Source organism: Cololabis saira, chromosome 2 (assembly GCF_033807715.1).
Source record: "Cololabis saira isolate AMF1-May2022 chromosome 2, fColSai1.1, whole genome shotgun sequence".
Lineage (NCBI taxonomy): Eukaryota > Metazoa > Chordata > Actinopteri > Beloniformes > Belonidae > Cololabis > Cololabis saira.
The window spans coordinates 46,820,084-46,840,444 of record NC_084588.1 but is presented as its reverse complement, the minus strand read 5'-3'; the positions used below and the strand labels follow the sequence as shown (position 1 = coordinate 46,840,444).

Here is a 20,361-nt window from a genome sequence, read left to right as displayed (position 1 = left end):
GTTATGTAATCACGGGGAAAAAAAAAAAAGAAAAAAAAAAATCAATCTTTGGACATTTTCCGATTTAGAATCGGAAAATCAATTTATTTTCAACACAGGCCTAGTCGCTCCAGAGTATAAGTCGCCACCCTGCCTAACTATGGAAAAAAAACGCGACTTATAGTCCGGAAAATACGGTAATCATGTTGCTGAAAGTGTACAAGTTGTTTGTGTAAGTAGTTACATATATGATGCCTTGAATTGTTAAGTGGTGAAAAAAAGAAAAGTGGCTGATGCTTTAAAAAAAAAAAAAAAAAAACAGAGCTAAGCAGGTTCACAAACTCTTAAGAAACCTCTTTACACCCCCTGCGAGGCTGCAAATCAGCGACCTTCATCTTCAACCTTGCAGATTGTTGGTTTGCCAGTAAATCTCTTATAAAAACAGGAAACACTGAGGTTATTTTCAATCCTTTAATACACATCTACATATTTACAAAAACTTATGCAACAAATATTAAAGAAATAAACTTCCAGAAAAGAAAAAGAGAGTAAATCCAGACACACCCGACACGACGACGCACCACTTTCACGTTATGGAGGATGCTAACAAACACGCAGGAACACAGACGCTCTACCAACGATGCAAACACACGTCCCGACGACGCGGCACGAAGCAAACGAGCAGCTCACACTAATGCAACGAGGCTAACACACCCAGCATCACACACACACCCAGTATCACACACACCCAGCATAACACACACACACACACCCAGTATCACACACACACAGTTCACTCCAACAAAGTTAGGAAATAAAACCAGACTGGACCGCGGAGGCTCCGGCTCGTCTGTGTCGGCCAGCGGGACGAAGCACCGACCGCCGAGCAGCGTGGCTGATGTCTAAGCCCTTTGGCACTACACCAGAATCTGACGGCGGATGTTTCCGTCTCTCTGGACAACACAGACGGCCAGTACGGTGTGATCGGGGAGGAATGGATCAGTCCGATTTGTCGGCCTCGTCCTCGTCTTCGTCGCTGGCGTTCAGCTCCCGCAGCACGTCCTGCTGGTAGCGCTGCCAGCTCCGGCGGCTGTACGAGTGTTCCTCCTCCCAGTAACCTGGAGACGGGGGAAGGATCCACGTTAACATTTTCCAATAGACTCACTAGATCCACCCAATTGTTCCAATTAGGGGTGGGTAAAAAATATCGAAAAATCGATGCATTGCAATTATCCCCGCCCTGATTCAATATCGATTAAGCAAAGCCTCTGAATCGATTCACCTCCTGGCCAATGGGAGGCGCTGTGCGCAACATTTTCTTATGATTCGCCTTTTATGGACGGTGGCTGCACGCGACCAAACAACAATTAAAAAAGCGGAAAATCTTTCAGGTCAGACGTTTAATTCCCATTTAAAGAAGTAACACGAGAAACGGACAAAAGTAGGGTGGTGTGTAAAGCCCCTTTCACATAGAGCGCAAAACGCAGACCGCCACCGGCTTTCCCATTCATGTGTATGTGCTACCGTGTATGTGCTAATCGAAAGGTTCTTAACAACACCCAGCCCTAGTTCCAGTCCTTAAGTATTCTCTCTATATGCTGTATAATGCTGTAAATGTTTTTCAGATTTGTCTTTTTGTCTATCAATCCATTCACAAGCTACTTCCAACCTGTTTTCATTCTTTATTGCAATTCAATTCCCAAATTCATCACTTCAGTACTAGGTCTGCAAACAATCTCCATCCCACCTTTTTCAGGTCTACTTTTTCCCAATTTTCAACTAGATTCAGAGGTTCCTCTTTATTGGAACGCCTTACCACCATATTAGGGAACGCTCCAGTACAAATACTTTCAAAAAACAAATCACAACATTTTTACCAGCCCAAGTTAGTAAAGCTTAACCATTCATTTCCAGTTCTTCTCTCCCTCATTAGATTCCTGTTTTTGTTTTCTAGCAATTTAGTTTATTTTCCTTAGTTGTCCTATGTTTTACATATTTCCGTAGATATTGTTTTTTTCATTACAGGAGGAACCATCGACAAGCCCTTATGGGTTTTTTTGGTTCCTCCCGCACATTTTCTGTTATATTGCATTTCTTTTTTTTTCTACATACTGTTTGTCTGTACTTTTAAAACTGTTTGAAGGGAGAAAAAATATGTTTCGGTGTCCTGAAATGCCCTGAATTCCCAAAACAAAGTCTGCACCTGCTGTTTGCTAACAAATGTAGCTTTGATGTGTGGCTTGTTCACACGGGGCTGGGTTCCCGTGGGAAGCGACTTGGTGTGGGAGCTTGCGTAGGGGTGAAGGGGCCTTTTCCCGCCCCCACCAGCTAGGAAAGTTATAAAGACGGGACAGCCGGAAGTTAAAGTCGGAGTCAGCTGCGGGTCTAGTGCACGGACGCCCAGCGAGTTTATGGCTGCTCTGCCAGGACTGTCCGGCTCTCCAGTCCTTTGTGTGTCGAGGTAAGAGTTATCAAGGCCTAGCCCCTGTGTAATTGTTTGTTGCTCTGCCATTTGCGGGGATAACCTGACACAGTTATCCTAGCAAAGGGCAGTTATGTGTGAGTCTTTTTGTGTGCACTGCTTGCTAATAAATGTATTCATTATAGCAGAAGCGAGTGTGTGTGTGTGTGTGTGTGTGTGTGTGTGTGTGTGTGTGTGTGTGTGTGTGTGTGTGTGTGTGTGATTCATTTTTGTGCAGCCGACCACTCTAGAACCCTAAGTGAGATTTCTCCTAAAACACTGTTGTATATTTTTATGTGCAAATAAACTAAACTTAAAAAAAACCTCTGAGGGGGGGGCTGGAGACCAACACTTTCACCTTTAAAATGTCTTTAAAAAGAAACAGATGCGTTTCATCTGGCTTCATAGACAAATAAAGCGGCGTATCATCAGCATAGCAATGAAAGTGTAGGCCTTGATTCTGGATTATACCAGCCTGTTTTGTTTCTGTTTATTTCAAAACATGTACCAAAAAAAAAAAAAGAAAAAAGACAAGTAAACAAATCCAGGTGGGCATTCCACCACAAAGAAAAAAAAACAACATCAAAACACATATTTCAAGTTACATGTTCAAAAAGGAGTGGCTAGGCATAATTCCAGTTCAAGATATCTACAACTTCATTCTGACTAGTCTAATCTTAATTTAAGATATCTAAAAAGGACGATGTAGATATCTTGAATTGAGGGGAATTAAAGATATCTTGAACTGGAATTATGACTAGTCAGAATTAAAGTGTAGATATCTGAAACTGGAATTACAGCTAGTCTTAATTCAGATGCTGATATCTGTAATTAACACAAATATCTGCAACTGAATTGTAGATATCTGTAATTAGAAACCACACACACATGAACGGCAAAATGACGTTGTGGATATTCTGAAATGACAATTGTGGACAGGAAGAATGTAATTGTAGATATCTGAAATGCTCTTTTTGACTAGGAAGAATTGAATTGCGGATAATCTGCAACACATATCCAGTCTAGCTGTTAAATAATAAAACGGCTTGCCGTAGTAACCGTGCAGGTGCAACCGTACGGAGACACGCGGCTCTAATCAGAGATGAACTCGTACAAACCTCCGTAACGCTCCTCCTTGTCGCTGTCCGAGCCGCTCTCCTCGTCGGGATAATCGTTCCTCCAGTTCCTCTCTTCGTTCTCATCGTCCTCGTCTTCGTACACTTCCTCCTCGTGGACGACCAGGTCAGGAACCTGCCGGAAACAACATTTATCCAATCTACTATTCTCCAAGCTTACAAAGAATTGAGATGTAAAAGTGACTGAAATTAAAACAGCAATGTGACTTTAAACTATAGAAGCATATTTAAAATGTTTCTGCTGTGTGTGTCAAAATAAAATAGACATATTTTAGAGTCCAATATATAGATCTAATATAATATAGATGCTAATGCAACAGAGTACATTTGCAATCAAAATTATTCAACTTCCCCTGCAAATTAAGTTTATTGGCAAAATGTATAAACTAGAAGTTGTTTGCAATAAACAAATTACATAAGAACAAATTCAATGGCGAAACAATTAATATTACAAGTGGTTTTCCACGAATTCAACACAAAATACCACTTTTAATGACCTGCAGTCTAAAGGTTATTCAGCCCCCTAAATAGAATTCCTTTTAAGACCAAACATTTTCACACCAGGCGTCCTCTCAATCCACCTGATGCACCAATTAAGGTCTGATTCTTTGAATGATTTTGATTGCAACTGTTAGATTTGAGTACAGAGTCATCCCCCCCTACGGAAGAGTATTAGGGCCATGCAGGAGAAAAGATATTTGAGCGGAAGACTCTTTTTTTTATTGTGCACTTCGAGAAAAAAGTTGAAATATCGAGATTAATGTTGAAATACGATTTAAAGAATAAACTCGAAATTTCGCCTTTTTTGTCAACATTTCAACTTTATTCATGAAATTTTGACTTTTTTCTTGAAATTGTACTTCAACATTAATCTCGACATTTCGACTTTTTTCTCGAAATGCATAGTGAAGAAAAAAATCTTCCTCCTCTAAAATATTATTTTTCTCCTGCCTGGCCCTAATACTCTTCCGTACACCCCCAGGACAACTCTCTAGTTTAAATATTTGGTTTTTTGATGTCTGATGTATCAATCTCTCTGTTCAATTGACCCTTTGTCAGGCTCCGCCCCCGTTGCTAGTACCGACAAAACCGCCGTCTCTCCTGTCCACTTCCGTTGAAAAAAAAACAAAAAAAAAACAGGGTTTTACTTCACTTTATTTCTAATTAATGTACAAAAGAAAAATCAACAGCAACTAGATATATTAGAAAGTAACACTTCAGGTACCGGGGAGGGAGTTTAAAACCAGATCTTTTGATGAGTTTAGCTGATAGCACGGTGGAAGGTGCGGCCGTCCACATAGCTTTATCCAAATTTACCGTTGGGTTTGGGATGAAATGTATTCCTGTGGTTCTCTCTGGGTAGCGGGTGTTACTTTTACAACTTTTACACACTGCTTAACCATTTTAAGATAAATAAATAAAAGCTTTCGCGGTTGTAGCTTCAGGCGAGCCGACTTTGTTTTGGAAGTACGGATCGGATTTCTGCCAGTTTGGGGATAAAAATACGCTGATGTGGGTTTTTTTTATTATTATTTGATCATAAATAACCAATAGTCTCTTACCTGATTTTTTACTATACTTTTATAACATCAAAATCAGAAAAAGGTTTATTGCCAAGTATGTTACTGGACATACAAGGAATTTTAACTATACAAATAGCGGGTCCTAAACGTTACGCTGCAGCCTCACGACACTACAAGTGTTGCTTTTACTAATACAAAGTTTTAAAAATAATAATCCAGTGATTTATGTTGATACAAGGCAGTAAAAACTACTTTTTCCATCGATGTGAATGAGAGAAACGGCTGTTTGGTCCAACCGGATAAACCGGATGCAGCAACGGAGGATGTTTCTGATTGGTCAGTCAGGGACCAATCAGAAGGCTACGGAAGAGTATTAGGAGAAAAAATATTTGAGAGGGGAAGATTTTTTTTTATTGTGCACTTCGAGAAAAAAGTCGAAATACATTTCAACTTTTTTCTCAAAATTGTACTTCAACATTAATCTCAACATTTCGACTTTTTTCTCGAAGTGCATAATAAAAACCAAAATCTTCCTCCTCTAAAATATCATTTATTTTTCTTCTTCCTGGCCCTAATACTCCTCTAAAGGCTGACAAAGGGTCAATTACTTAATCAAATACGACCCAATAAGGAAGCCGCTTGTTCAAGCTTAGTGTGAACTACGTCACCCATGTGTTCATGCACTCACTCCGGTTCCAGCACTCATTCATCTGTCGTCCGGTTCCAGCACTCATTCATGTGTCCGTCATCCATCCACACACACCAGTTCTCCCTCGTCGGCGTAGGCCCTGACGGACAGGATGTCCTGGATCCAGCCCGGCGTGACCGTTTCCTGGTAGTACAGGTCGTAGACGTAGTCCTCGTCCTGCCGGCCGGCGTCGCCACCGTCGCCGGAGATGCTCAGACGCTCACGCAGCATCTTGGTGTTGTTGCACAGGATCAGCTCCGGGTCCAAGGAGGCCGCCTTCAGAACCACAATCAGAACCAGAATCAGCTTTATTGGCCAAGTTTGAACATTGCCCGACAAGGAATTTGACTCCGGTTATTTCGCTCACTGTACCCAGATTTAAAGAAATAGCAAACAGTAAATAAACAAATGTGGCACTTATTAACATATATACAATTAAAAAAACTGAATGGTGCAGCAGTATGAGGTAGACGTGGTAATGACGGCTCTAAATAAATAAACATATATCCAATTTTTTAAAAAGTGAAAGGTTTAGCAGAATGAGGCAGACATGGTTATTGTTGGATAATCAGAGGCTCTGCTCTCAGCTACTCAGCTCTGGGTCCGAGGAGGGTCTTCAGAGGAGACACGGAAACATATACTCAAGGTCTCCACAAAGAGTGGCGAGCCATAGATATGATCAAATAATATACATTTCATATTGAAAGATCCTTGTGTTCGTTTGTCTGGTGAACCATAAGAAAACCAGTGGAATAGAATCAAAGTTAATACAAGCTTTTATTATATCAAGCACAATTTTTTCCGGCCGGAGGTACAATTCTTTCAGACCACAAAAGGTAGGAGAGAAATGCACACGTGGTCATCGATCCAGTTCAATTTATACTAAAAAGGGAGGTGTTCTTTGTACCTGAACCCCATTGGTGGAGCTGCTGCAGGAAAGTCAACCCAGATCACAGATAAGACCAACCAATGCTGTTTCTCCCCATTGTCTTCTCTTAGCAAATGGTATGTATCTGAACTATCCAAACCCTGCATCTAAAGAAAGCAGTCGAGCCATAAACAGAGGCTGACTAAATAAAAGCAGCTGACCTATAGCTGAACTGCTGAATACGAGATTACTTTGCATATATAGAGAAAACCACCTTCAAACTTCATGAAATCCTAACAATATGTGCTCATAGACATAGATATATTTATAGATAGATAGGTGACAAACATCACCAGCGTCATGTGTTGCGATATAACTAGGTTTCTTTTTGCTCTCGGTCTGGAGCTGAACTAGTCTTGGTCTTGATACTCTGGTCTTGGCCTCGGTTTAGGTGGTCTTGACTACAAATCTAATCAATTATTACTTTCCTGCTGTGTTTGAACTTTGCAATATGATGCATTACTAACGAATGCTAAAATAAATCTGCATTTCCACACGGCCTCCAGGTGGTTTCAGGTTCAAAGTCGCCATGACAACCGGGATTTGCTCATATTCCGGTTTTTAAAAACCCAAATATTTGGCCATGTTTAGCCTAACGGGATTTCCTCATCAAAAGGAACAGGAATTTGTTTTCTGCATGTTCTTTTCGCAAGTAATCTTGGTCTTTTGAGTCCAGGAAGTTCTTATAAACACGGAGAAACGCAAGACCAGGAGGAGACTAATCACTTCATAAATGTAATGAAAGATATGAACATTTTGGCATTTGTAGACGGTAGAAAGTACCGGGATAGACAGATTTACAAGAAGGTGAGCGAAAAGTTGCGCGAAGCAGCATTTGTTTTGAATTTGGATACAGGAAGAAGAAGCAGAAATGAGGGGAATTGCGTCGTGACGTTCTCCGTGCGTCGCTGGTTTGATCCAGATATCCTGAATGATTAATCACCATGTGTACAGGGATAACCCTGTTTGCTGACTTTCAATTCAATTCAATTCATTTATTTGTTAACAGGGACTGTACATATTGATGAACACAAGTGTGAATAGGCCGTCATGTTTAAAGTGCTAAGTGCTTAAAGGAACTTGAGGCAAGAATAAGAAATGAGACTCATTAGCGTCACGACGGCTGTCTGGGTTACTGCAGCCAACAGCGAAGCCGGCACGGGAGAACGAGGAGAACGCGCATGCAGCGTCATGTGACGTCACATCCACAGGACAGCGCGGGAAATTCGGGCCCAGAATTGCAGCACATTTTGCAGCACACAGCCTGTTCAAGGCAAAGGAGAGATACACTAGAGGGCTCATTCTTTTTGGTTTGGAACGCTTCATCTGACATTATTACTAGAAAACTTAAAACTTACACGAATTTTTTTCATAAATCCTGCCTCATGCTCCTTTAAGTGCAAGAGAAACGCATGTAAACGGAATATTCCGAATGTTTCAGTAACCGGAATATTAGCAATAACCCGAATTGTGACTGCATGTAAACGTAGTCATTGACTCACCTTGCCGGCAGGTTTGTCCTTGTCCTCCACCTCCTCGTGGACCAGGTCCACCACCTGGATCTCCCCCAGGTCCCAGGATTTCCCAGCATCCTTCTTGCCGTCCCCGTGTTCCGGGTCGGGCCGGGGGTGCTGCTGCTGCTGGGCCGGCCCGGGCCGGCCGGCGCGGTGGCTGGACAGGATCCGGTAGCGCTCCTCCCGGCGGGTGCTCCACTTGGAGCTGCGCAGGTCGCCCAGCACCCGCTGCGTGCTGGCGGCCGACGCCCGCTGCGCCAGCGCTGAGCGAGGCCGCGCCAGCGCCTGGCGGACCTGAGTCTGCACCGGCGCGTCCTGGCGGCACAAACACCATCAGGCTGGTTAGTTACTGATTTACTGCGGTTTTATACAAAGAACATCAGACAAGTGCTTCAATATATATGTAACAAAAAAATACAAAATTCCAGTGACATTAACAGAAGTAGGGAGAATGACACATAAATGAGTGAATAAATAAAATATGAAAAAATAAGTAAAATGTAAATACAGTATTTCTTCATCCTTTTTCATTCATTAAAAGAAAAACAAAACCGTTCAATATAATTATAACAAACCTCTTTCCTTGAATGATAGGGAACAGAAAGAAGACTAAGCTTATTTGATCTGTCACTTTTTCCTAAGAAATCAAATTTCAATAATTAAAAAATTACAAATTACGCAATTTAACTTTCCAATAAACGTAATTTAACAAAAAAAAAAAACAGCAAAAAAACAAATACCAAAACTACAACAAAGTTATAAAATAACACAAAATAACTGTTGTCAAACATAGATAGTCGTATTCTTTTTTTGATTCAAAGAAAAAAATATGACAATGGTGCTAAAAAGAGAGAAAAAAAAAAAGAAAACCCACCTGACTTAACAATTAGCATGATAGTTCATCAAACTGGCATTTATTATTCTTTTAAATGTAATGTTTGAATTGCATTCTTTGGCTTCTGTATCCAGATTGTTCCATAAACTGATAACTTTTACAGAAACACAACATTCCATAAATTTTGTCCTGAATTTTTTTTTTTTTTTAAGACCTCTGTTCCTTATAAGTTATACTTATTTTCTCTTTTTGCAAATTCTTTCTGTATATTGATTGGCAAAATGTTCTTATGAGCTTTCCTATTCATATTCATCTTTAAAAAAAATGTATATATCGGTGGATGTTATATTTTGTTTAAGGGATTTAATGTACTCTTTCAACTCAAGTAAGAAACCTTTAAAGTGGGGTGGAGTTTTGGAGTATGTGAAATTTGCCAAACAGAATGAACAGGTTTATAATAAAAATCGATGTCATTTTCTTCATGGACAAAATAAAACATCACACTCCTACAGTCAGTTGAGACGTTTATCTTGATTTTAGACACTATATATTGTTCAAATTGAGACATTGAGCACAGTGGCAGAATAAATGAGTTCTGGTTTCTGGTTCTACCTTGCAAAAAGTGCAGTTATTTTCAATATTTAAGAATTTAGAAAATATACATTTGTTGGATATATAGTGTGCAGAATTTTAATGTGAACATCTTATTTTATTGGAGATTCAATACTTATAAGGCAAAGTCCCGGCCTTCTTCCACTCAGTAAAGATGTTATCCCAGAATGCCTTCCCTCCAAGAGTTATTTTCCTCTTTTCATAAAATGTATTACATATATGTTTGTTGTTGCACTTTAAATCCAATATATCAAGTCCATTTATCATTAGAAGGGGTTTTATCCCCATTTCTTGATACTGATAGTGACTTCTCATCAGGAGAGAAAGACCAGTAGGGATTGCTTTAGTTATGTAACTACATTCTTTATTTGTAACGTAATGTATGTGTGAATGTATATGTGTAGGTGTGTAATACACACATGTGTTGTGTACATGCGTACACAACATTCTTAATGTTTGAATTACTGCAATAGATATTCTTTTTTTTATTAATATTTTAAAATTGACCTGTTGAAAATCCTTATTCGTCTCTCACACACACACACACACACACACACACACACACACACACACACACACACACACACACACACACACACACACACACACACACACACACACACACACACACACACACTTTATTTATAAATGTATTATATACTATGACAATTGTTGGGCCGCACCCAGTGATCATGTGGACTTTTATAAATGTATATTTTTGTGATTATGAGGACCTGTAAAACCAGACTTTGCCCCTTCTTCCTGAAGTCCTGCGACCCCCTGCTGCTAACTCCTGGTTATCTCGGCCTGGGTCGAGATAGTCCGTTTACGACCCCCACTGCATGGCCGGAGATCAAAACAAGGACCCAGCAGGGTTTCTGCCAGGGAAAACAGACTTCCTTGGGGTTTTATGACACCTAAGCAGGGGTCGGGACGCAGCGGAGCCCTAAAACCAGGCCTCTTTGGACAGACACAAAACCTACCAGCAACCCCCCAGCATGCCTTGCGGGATGGGGCGGCGCCCACAAGCGGCGCGCATCCAATCACAAACGAGGCACCGATGACGTCACCGCAGCGCGCGTAGGATCAAAACCCCTGCCGCTGCTCCTTTTCTCTCTCTTCTCAACTACATCTCGTCCTGGAACAGCTGGATCTTCTTGGCTCTGGGCCAAAGATCCCACCTCTCTCTCCCCCCGGGCTGGGGGGAGGCAGGAGGCCCGCACCGGACCGGGCCCTGCGGGGTCCGGCCGTTGAAGCCGCGGTCCCCCGGGAGGCTCCGATTTCTCACTAAACTCTGTTCCTCTCTAAGTTTCTGCAGATCCGAGCTTCCGACGCCCACGCGCTCCCGGCAACCAGATCGGGACACAGCTGCGATTGAGTGCTCAGACTGAACCCCCCCTCCCCGCTCCGAGCCCCTGTCTGCGAACCGGCGCAGGGATCGGGGACGGACGGCCGGCGTCTCGCCCGGCGTGAGCTCTCCCGGGGCCCGGACGGCCGCGCGTCGGCGACTGGCGCAGAGAGGGAAGCACGGCGCAGAGAGGGAAGCACGGCGGAGAGACCGGTCCCCCCGCCGCGCCTAGGAATGCGTGTGAGCCTCCGTTTTGGTCCGGAACCACGGCCCGGCACGAGGCGGCCCCGCCGCTGTCTAATCCGTTTCAGGGGAAGGGACGGGACGCGATAGCCTGACTGCGAAACCCCAGCAGGACCGCGAACCCAGTCGACAAACCCGCAGGCACCCGATTCCGGATCCCAGAGGAGACGTGAGCCCGCGTAGCAGTGATCAGTAGGATTTAAGAGTGTTCAGAACTGTGTGTGAGATTGTGAGACCTGGGTTATCAGTAACTTAAGAGTGTTACAGAGCTAAATCTGTGTTCAGAGCTGAGATTACATCAGCATCATTATCAGAACGGTTTTCATTAATTTGTAGTCACTACTTTCTGCTAGTCATTCATGTTTTAAAGCGCTGTTTTCTGCAGTTGATCACGGTTTAACACCGGGATCACCATCCGTTCTAATTGCACGTGGCCAAGAGGGCGCGTCCATCTTTAAAAGACCACAGGAGCCCCGTTTGAACTGTAGATGTTCTGTATCTTCGTTATTATTGCTTGATTTCTTTTCTTTTTCATTCCATGCATTTAACTTTCATGTCCTATTTTTCTATTGATGTTTTTCTAGTTAATTAATTGTTTTATGATACTTAAGCCATTTCTGCCATCAGGTTTATTTGGGGTGTTGCGTTTATCATCTTTTGACACCTGTATGTAAATAAATCCTGATTGATTTTTTTTATGAGTGGTTGTTATTTCATGCAAGATTTGGTCACAAATTGATTTGTTTAAGCAGAGCCTAGTGTTCGGATATCACGCCTTCACTGTTATTCTGTAAGATATAGTAAGATTTGCTGTTCTGCAGGATAATTCAAATCATAATGAGACTGATTTTCTGCTGTGTAGTTATCAAATTTCCCCCGGAGTAAGGCATCGGGGGTGGTGCCCCGTGAATTATTATCATTTTGATAATCCAAATTGATAAATAGTCCACTTTATTAATTATTAATAATTCTTTAATAGAATTATCATTAGCCTTCGATAACTGGACAGCCAAGCTACCCGAGACGCACAACACAATATAAGGGGGGGGACTGAACTTGATAAGCTTTGCTTCCTTCAGCTCCTTCTCCGACTTTAACTTCATCGCAATGTGCTATTTCTTTTATATTATAATATATACTACGGGTGTAACAATATTTTGCGATACAAAAACGTCACGATCCGTGTCGTGGAGGTGATAAACTGTAGCGCGATATTGGGTTATTAATACAGGACTGTCTCAGAAAATTAGAATATTGTGATAAAGTTCTTTATTTTCTGTAATACAATTAAAAAAAACTAAAATGTCATACATTCTGGATTCATTACAAATCAACTGAAATATTGCAAGCCTTTTATTATTTTAATATTGTTGATTATGGTTTACAGTTTAAGATTAAGATTCTCAGAATATTATAATTTTTTTAGATAGGATATTGGAGTTTTCTTAAGCTGTAAGCCATGATCAGCAATAATAAAATAATAAAAGGCTTGCAATATTTCAGTTGATTTGTAATGAATCCAGAATGTATGACATTTTTGCTTTACAGAAAATAAAAGGACTCTATCACAATATTCAAATTTTCTGAGACAGTCCTGTACATACATATCTCTCTCCCTCTCACCTGCGTGTCCACCGTCGCCACCAACTTGAACACCTCTCTGTATGTATGTATGTATGTATGTATATATATATGTGTGTGTGTGTGTGTGTCAATGACGTGACGCCTATATTTTCCGAAAAACAGATTTTTTTTCAATTCAAAAAAGGTTTGAATGGATAAAAAAAAATACCATGTATATGAACTACCACATATGGACTCACTTGAATTTTACAAAAAATACTAGTTATTTGGAATTTTGTTGTTGTTTTAAGCGTCAAAATGTCATGTGGTGCGACCGTCCGACCACGACTCTTGTGTTGAAAACTTATTTGATATCACTCTAAATGTTTTTAAATCAATCGTCTGCCCTATCTGGCATGATTTCCAAAATGTCTTGTAGTGTATAAGATTTATACACATTTATATATCCATCATAATATACAAACAATGTTTGACTGATGTCCATTTTATGAAATATCATGTGGTGCGACCATTAAAATAACAACCATTTTTGTATAATACTGAAAATACTAAAAAAAAAAAAGATGTCAAGATGTTAAGGAAATTAATTTATTTTAATATGAATCATGGTTGCACCACATTACCTTTTTTAAGGCTAGTGCCAATTCATCTTAACAAAAATCACTTAATTTAAAACTTTTATATGAATTTATGCGTACACAACATTCTTAATGTTTGAATTACTGCAATAGATATTCTTTTTTTTATTAATATTTTAAAATTTACCTGTTGAAAATCCTTATTCGTCATTGACCCCCACACACACACGCACACACACACGCACACGCACACACACACACACACTTAAAGGTTGAATATGTAGAATATTTATTAAAAATATATATTTCTAAAAAAATAATACATCCACGGTGCGTTTTGAGGTGTACAGAATTTTTTATTTTTAGAACTGTTAACCACCATAACTGTGTTAAAACATGATCGGGTAGTTTAAACAACTTGTTTAGGGCTCCATATTTCATCCATATATCAATTGATCGTGCATAAAGTAGTCCCATAGGATAAAAGGAAGATGGTGAGAAGAATTTGAGATGAGTAGACACTACATGCCCAAAACCCATAAAATTATGATTTATGAATGTAACAGTTAAGTAAGCAGTGACACACACTGTTGGCTGTTTAGGACAAATAAACAAGAAAGGTAAGCACAATACAGGTGCTGGTCAACGAATTAGAATAATCTGAAATAGTGCAATCATTAAATTCTTTGAATGCATTTTTTGTGCAGAAAGCAAATCAGGTGTTCACCGCACCTGTCCTACTCGTTAGAGTAGTCACAGCTCAGCTCACACCTGCCTGTCAAAGCTCAGTTGAGCTTTCCAAAAGGTCCATTTAGGCCATTTAACTGTGACACTGTTGTTTTATTGAATAAGAATAATGGAGAAACCGTTTCATTGAATTAGAATAAATGCTCAAATTTTTGTTTTCTGTGAAGAGTGTTCACTGTGCAGTATAAAGTCAGGGTTGAGTAGAATTTCTAAGTTGTAAAATCAATCATGGGTAAGCAGCGCGACCTCTCAACCGGAATAGTGGCTCAAATTCAAGCCCTTCGCCAACAAGGCTTGACCCAAACTAAAATTGCTGAGCAGCTCGGCATCAGCCAGTCTTCCGTCTGCAAAACTCTCAAGAAAAACTGCAGCAAGCGCACCAACTGTTCCAGCCTCCAAAAAACTTCTGCTCGCGACAACAAGCAGCTGAGAAAGATTGCACTCAGCAACGGGTTCAAGTCCACTTCCGAGCTCACCGACTTGTGAAACAAGCAGACCGGCGCTGACGTCTCCAGATCAACCACTTACCGTCGTCTGCGCAAACTCGGCTTCAAATCTCGCGTTCCAGCAGTAAAACCGATGCTGAACAAGAAACAAATGGAGAAACGGCTGAAGTGGGCCAAAGAACACGGCGAGTGGACTGCTGAAGACTGGCAGAAAGTGGTCTTCAGTGACGAATCACGCTTCTGCATCTCCTTCGGTGACCAAGGTCCTCGTGTCTGGCGTCGTGGTGGCGAAACCTACAACCACGATTGCGTGAAAAGATCCGTCAAGTTTCCCCAGAGCGTTATGGTCTGGGGATGCATGTCCGCTCGGGGTGTAGGGAAACTCTGCTTCCTCAAGAAGACTGTCAATGCTGCCGTATATCAAGATGTTCTGGAAACGTTCCTGATTCAGACTGTTGAGGAACAGTTCGGCGAAGAAGACTTCATATTTCATCAGGATCTTGCACCGGCTCATGCGGCAAAGTCGACCAAAGATTGGTTCACTAAAAAACAGCTTGAAGTTTTGGCATGGCCGGCCAACTCGCCCGACCTCTATGTCATTGAAAACCTTTGGGCCATCGTCAAGCGGAAAATTCGCGACAGAAAGCCGACTACGCTGGACCAACTGAAGCAGAACATCGCCACTGCCTGGGAAGCTGTGAGTGCGGAAACTTGCGACAAGCTGGTCAAATCGATGCCGCGGAGACTTCAGGCAGTCATACAAGCCAAGGGGGCAGCCACAAAATACTGAGAAAGTGATGATTCTAATTATAATAAAAATTATTCTAATTCAATGAAACGGTTTCTCCATTATTCTAATTCAATAAAACAACAGTGTCCCAGTTAAATGGCCTAAATGGGCTTTTTGGAAAGCTCAGCTGAGCAGATTTTTTTTTTTTTTTTTTTTACAGGTAACGAGTTCTGTGATTACTCTAACGAGTAGGACAGGTGCGATGAACACCTGATTTGCTTTCTGCACAAAAAATGAATTCAAAGAATTTAATGATTGCACTATTTCAGATTATTCTAATTCGTTGACCAGCACCTGTACATGATTCCCTGTGCAGTATTTTTTGGCGAGCCTTTACCAATTTATGGCATGGTATGAGTTGCATATTGGCAAAAAATTAAAAATTAAAATCACGTTGGTGCCCCCCCCAATCCTGACATCGGATCTGCACCCCTGGTTATATATACATATACATATATATATATAGTACTCGAGTTGTAAAAAAAATCAGGGGGGATGGTGGATTTTATCATATGAGGACAGATAATTTGTGCTGATTACAAATAATATAATATATTACAAATAATAGCAGTGACCAAAACACCTGCAGAAATACTGCAGGAATGACATAGCAGCAGTTAAATGCCTTCTGTTAGCTTTAAATATCCACTGGGCTTACATCAAATACATCAAAACACAACAATCAAAAACAGTTTTCTGAACTTATCAATATGACTCTGTCCTTCACAGGATAAGTAAAATGGATCACTGCAAAAACTCTTAACAAGAATATTTGTCTTATTTCTAGTTAAAATGTCTCATTTTAGTAAAAACATCTCATTACACTTAAAACAAGACTCATCACTGGGAAAAAACAACAATTTTCACCTGTTTCAAGTAGATTTTCACTTGAAATAAGTAGAAAAATCTGCCAGTGGAACAAGATTTTTTTGCTTGTAATAAGAAGATAAATCTAGTCCCACCGGCAGATTTTCTTACTTATTTCAAGTGAAAATGTACTTGAAACAGGTGAAAATTGTCAAATAAGTTATTTTTCTGGTGTTATTTTTCTGGTGATGACTCTAAATGTTGAAATAGCAGTAAAACCACATTCATTGATGAAATGACATAAGGGATGGAAAGGAGGGATGATTTGGACTGTTTTTATTTCAGGCGGGGATGCCACCCCCCCTCATCCCCCCTCAACTCCAGTACTGGATATATATATATATATATATATATATATATATATGTATTTAAATCTCTCACCTGCGTGTCCACTGTCATGTATGTGTGTATATATATATATATATATATATATAAATAAATAAATGTCTCACCTGCGTGTCCACCTCTCTCTCTCTCTCATGTGTATGTGTGTATGTATATACATATATCTCTTCTCACCTGCGTGTCCACCGTCGCCACCAGCTTGAACACCTCTCTCTCCACGTGGGCCTCCCCGGGCTCCGGTCCCGGTTCCCCCGGGTCCCCGGGGCTCTGGCTCTGGTTCTGGCTCTGGTTCTGGTTCTGGTCCTCGGGCCGGATCCGCTTGCAGGCCAGCAGCAGCAGCGCGTCGGCCGGGTCGGTGCCGCGCTTCCTCTTCACCCGCAGGATGGTCGTGTTCGGGTCCATGGTCGGGTTCGGGTCGGAGCCTGAAACGCTAAACAGAACAACTGCGCAGTTCTGTCTCCATTAACGATCACAGCCCGACGTCACTTCCGGGTTCTTCTTCTTCTTCTTACGTTTTTTGGCGGTCACTTCCGGGTTCCGTGGATGGACCTTCTTCTTCTGTTCTACAAATTCTGAATTTTTCTGGCTGTGCCCATGGCTGTGCCCCATTGTTCAAACTTTTTGGATTGATATGTGTAATTTTGTGTCTGAAAGCATTGAAACTGATTTCAAATTATTTTGGAAGGATGTGTTGTTTGGTGTTTTTTACGACGGAGGGCCAAACTAAGACAAAAAAAAATATAGGAAATTACGAGAATAAAGTATATAATGTAATGAGAATAAAGTCGTAAAATTACGAGAATAAAGTCATAATGTTGCGAGAATAAAGTCGTAATAGAATAAAGTCGTAATATGAGAATAATGTCGTAATATTATGAGAATAAAGTCATAATATTATGAGAATAAAGTCGTAACAGTAATTTATGAGAATAAAGTCGTAATATTATGAGAATATAATTTATGAGAACTGTAACAGGAAGAGCTTCTTCTCCCTGTGTTAAAATGAGGAATATTGAGCATCTTGTGAAGTTATATTTATATATTTATAATATATTTAATATCACGACTTTATTCTCAAAATATTACGACTTTATTTTCAAAATATTACGACTTTATTCTGGTAATATTATGACTTTATTCTCGTAATTTCACGACTTTATTCTCATATTATTACGACTTTATTCTCGTAATTTCCTTTTTTTTTTTGTCTTAGTTTGGCCCTAACACTCCGTCGTAGTTTTTGACCATGTTACGATCAGAACAAAGCCAAAAGAAACATTTATTATTAATTTGTTGATTATCCTTGCAAAATTCCACATCCACAAATCCAAATTCTTACACAAAAAACCCTCTTTTTTTACTTTTCATTGTGAATTAAATCAGTACCTGGACTCTATTACGTTTTCTACTAATTCAAAAGCAATCAAAACCATAAATGTATGTAAATGTTTTGGTTTTCTGTTATAATTTCATCCCCCCCTGGCTGGTTATAATGTGTTGTGCTTTTTGTTTTGTTTTTTTATTTGAGTTATACTCTTTATATGTTATAATTCAACGTGAAATTGCATAATGTGAAGATTTGTTATCATTGTACTTTTTGCAAATGTTAAATTAAAAAAAAACCTTCTTCTTCTTCTTCGTCCCGGTTCCGGAGCGGCTGGTCTCGGTACCGCCGCCTGCAGGCGGGAAAAAGAACTGCGGCCGCCGGCGGGTTTATGTTTACTGCTGCTTGATTAGAGTTTAGTTTGTAAAAAACTCCTTTTATTCTAGTCTTTCTTGGTATCGTCTTGTTTTTATCGTATTTCTACTTTTATATTTATTTTATTTATGTTTTATTTATTTTTATATTGTAGTAAATATATATATATAATATATATTATATATTGTCTTGTTTTTATCGTATTTCTACTTTTATTATAGTAAATATATATATATATATATATATATATATATATATATATATATATATATATATATATATATATATATATATATATATATATAGAGATATAGATATAGATATATAGATATAGATATATACAAACCCGAGGCTCGGCTGCAGACTCACCCACCTGTGCGACACGATAGCCTTCTGATTCCTGTTAAACTCTGCAGAGAATTTAAGAAACTATTTCACGTCTGCCTTTAATGATTTGAAGAGGACAAATTGGAAAATAAATTTGGTACATTTGGCATTTGGATATGTTTCTCCAAACGGTTTCCTCTGGCATTTTAGTTTCACATCCTCATTCTCTTAAAGTAGAGTATTGAAGTGTTGATGAATCGAGGCCAGAGTGAGTCACGTCTCCTTCCGTCACCAGAGGTCAGAGGTCGGGTTAGTCTCGTGTGCTGAGCGTCAGAATCATCACATCAGGGGAAACATCTATGAGTCACTATGAGTTTGCACGTTCCCGTGAGGGTAGTGGTGTCCCAATTCCTCTTTGCATGTAGGGGTAGTGCACATATCGAGGGTTAGGGGGTAGGAATCTGGCCCTACACAGCTAGGGTTTTCAGATTCTGACTCGCTGACCGAGGGCCAGAGAAAATTTCCCAGAATGCTTTACATCATCATTTGCAGACTGAATCAAAAAAAAAAACATGGCGGACATTTCTTATTTTTTAGTGAATAAAATCAATATTTTGAGTTAGTTTCTGCATAAAAATGCGTTTTGATTACATTTCTAGCGAGAAATATATATTTTACTTTCATAATATTCACTCAGTGAATGTACATAATCACTCGCTTGCCCGTTGTTGCGAAGTCTTTTTCAAACCTCGCCAGAATAATGGCTGATTTATGGTTCCGCGTTACACCAACGCAGAGCCTACTGCGTAGGTTATGCGGAGACGCGCGCCGTACGCCGTACCCTAAGCCGTAGGTTCTGCGTCGATTTAACGCAGAACCATAAATCAGCTCCCGAGCGGGCAGGCTGTTCTCATCCCGAAAACCTTGGATCAAATTTCTTAACAGGCGTTATTTGGCTAAACTGAGCCCAGGTTAGGGATCTTAACGGTTACTTTTACGCCTGAAAAAATATTAAAACTTAATAAAGTGGCATATTAACAGCGCTACAGCGGAAATTAAAACAGCTTTTTGCTCTCGGCTTCCTGATATGGTGTGACGTATGTGCAAACGTAACTACGCAGTCGTTTACGTACCCGAACGTGACCACGCAGTGAAGTACTGTAGCAAGTGGTGTCCCAATCCCTAGGGAAGATTACAAGGGCCCTACGCCTATGGCTTCATTTTTAGGGTGAAGTGGTAGTGGGTGAGGGCTAGTGGTACTGGGTGAGGGCTAGTGGTAGTGGGTGAGGGCTACTGGTAGTGGGTGAGGGCTAGTGGTAGAAAAGTAGGCCCTAACAGCTGCTCAGAGCCGTGAGACGCTTCTGCTTTTCTCAGTTTCTGAGCTTTCACTTACCAAAGCAGATAAGCTAAGATAAAGCTCTTTCAGGATGAAACAGGAAGTGGGCTAGCTTAAAAGGCAGCTTTTACCAAAACAACTGCAGAAACCAGCATGCCGTGACGGCAGACGACGGCGTCATGGTCACCAGACGGAGGGTTTCACTTCCTCCCCAGACATGAAACTGAAACCCAGACACAGTTCAGGAGGAAGAGGAGGAGAGGCTGGTCTGACAATGCTGGTGATGGTTACCACGGTAACCCTGATGGTCCTGCTGGAAACTTTAAAAACAAATAAGAGGAATAGCTTCCTCACAACATCCATCTTTGACGACCC

At 40.4% G+C, this 20,361-nt stretch overlaps 1 protein-coding gene across 1 annotated transcript; it reads right to left on the bottom strand.

Annotated features, from left to right (window-relative positions):
• Positions 1 to 436: 436 nt before the first annotated feature.
• Positions 437 to 17,130, bottom strand: slc7a6os (solute carrier family 7 member 6 opposite strand). Its single transcript, XM_061746638.1, has 5 exons — positions 16,799 to 17,130; positions 8,218 to 8,544; positions 5,863 to 6,063; positions 3,559 to 3,691; positions 437 to 1,097 (listed from the first exon to the last, which is right to left on the bottom strand). The coding sequence occupies exons 1-5, from the start codon at positions 17,024 to 17,026 to the stop codon at positions 979 to 981; spliced, it is 1,008 nt and encodes a 335-aa protein (XP_061602622.1). The 5' UTR covers positions 17,027 to 17,130; the 3' UTR covers positions 437 to 978.
• Between the last annotated feature and the right edge of the window lie 3,231 nt (positions 17,131 to 20,361).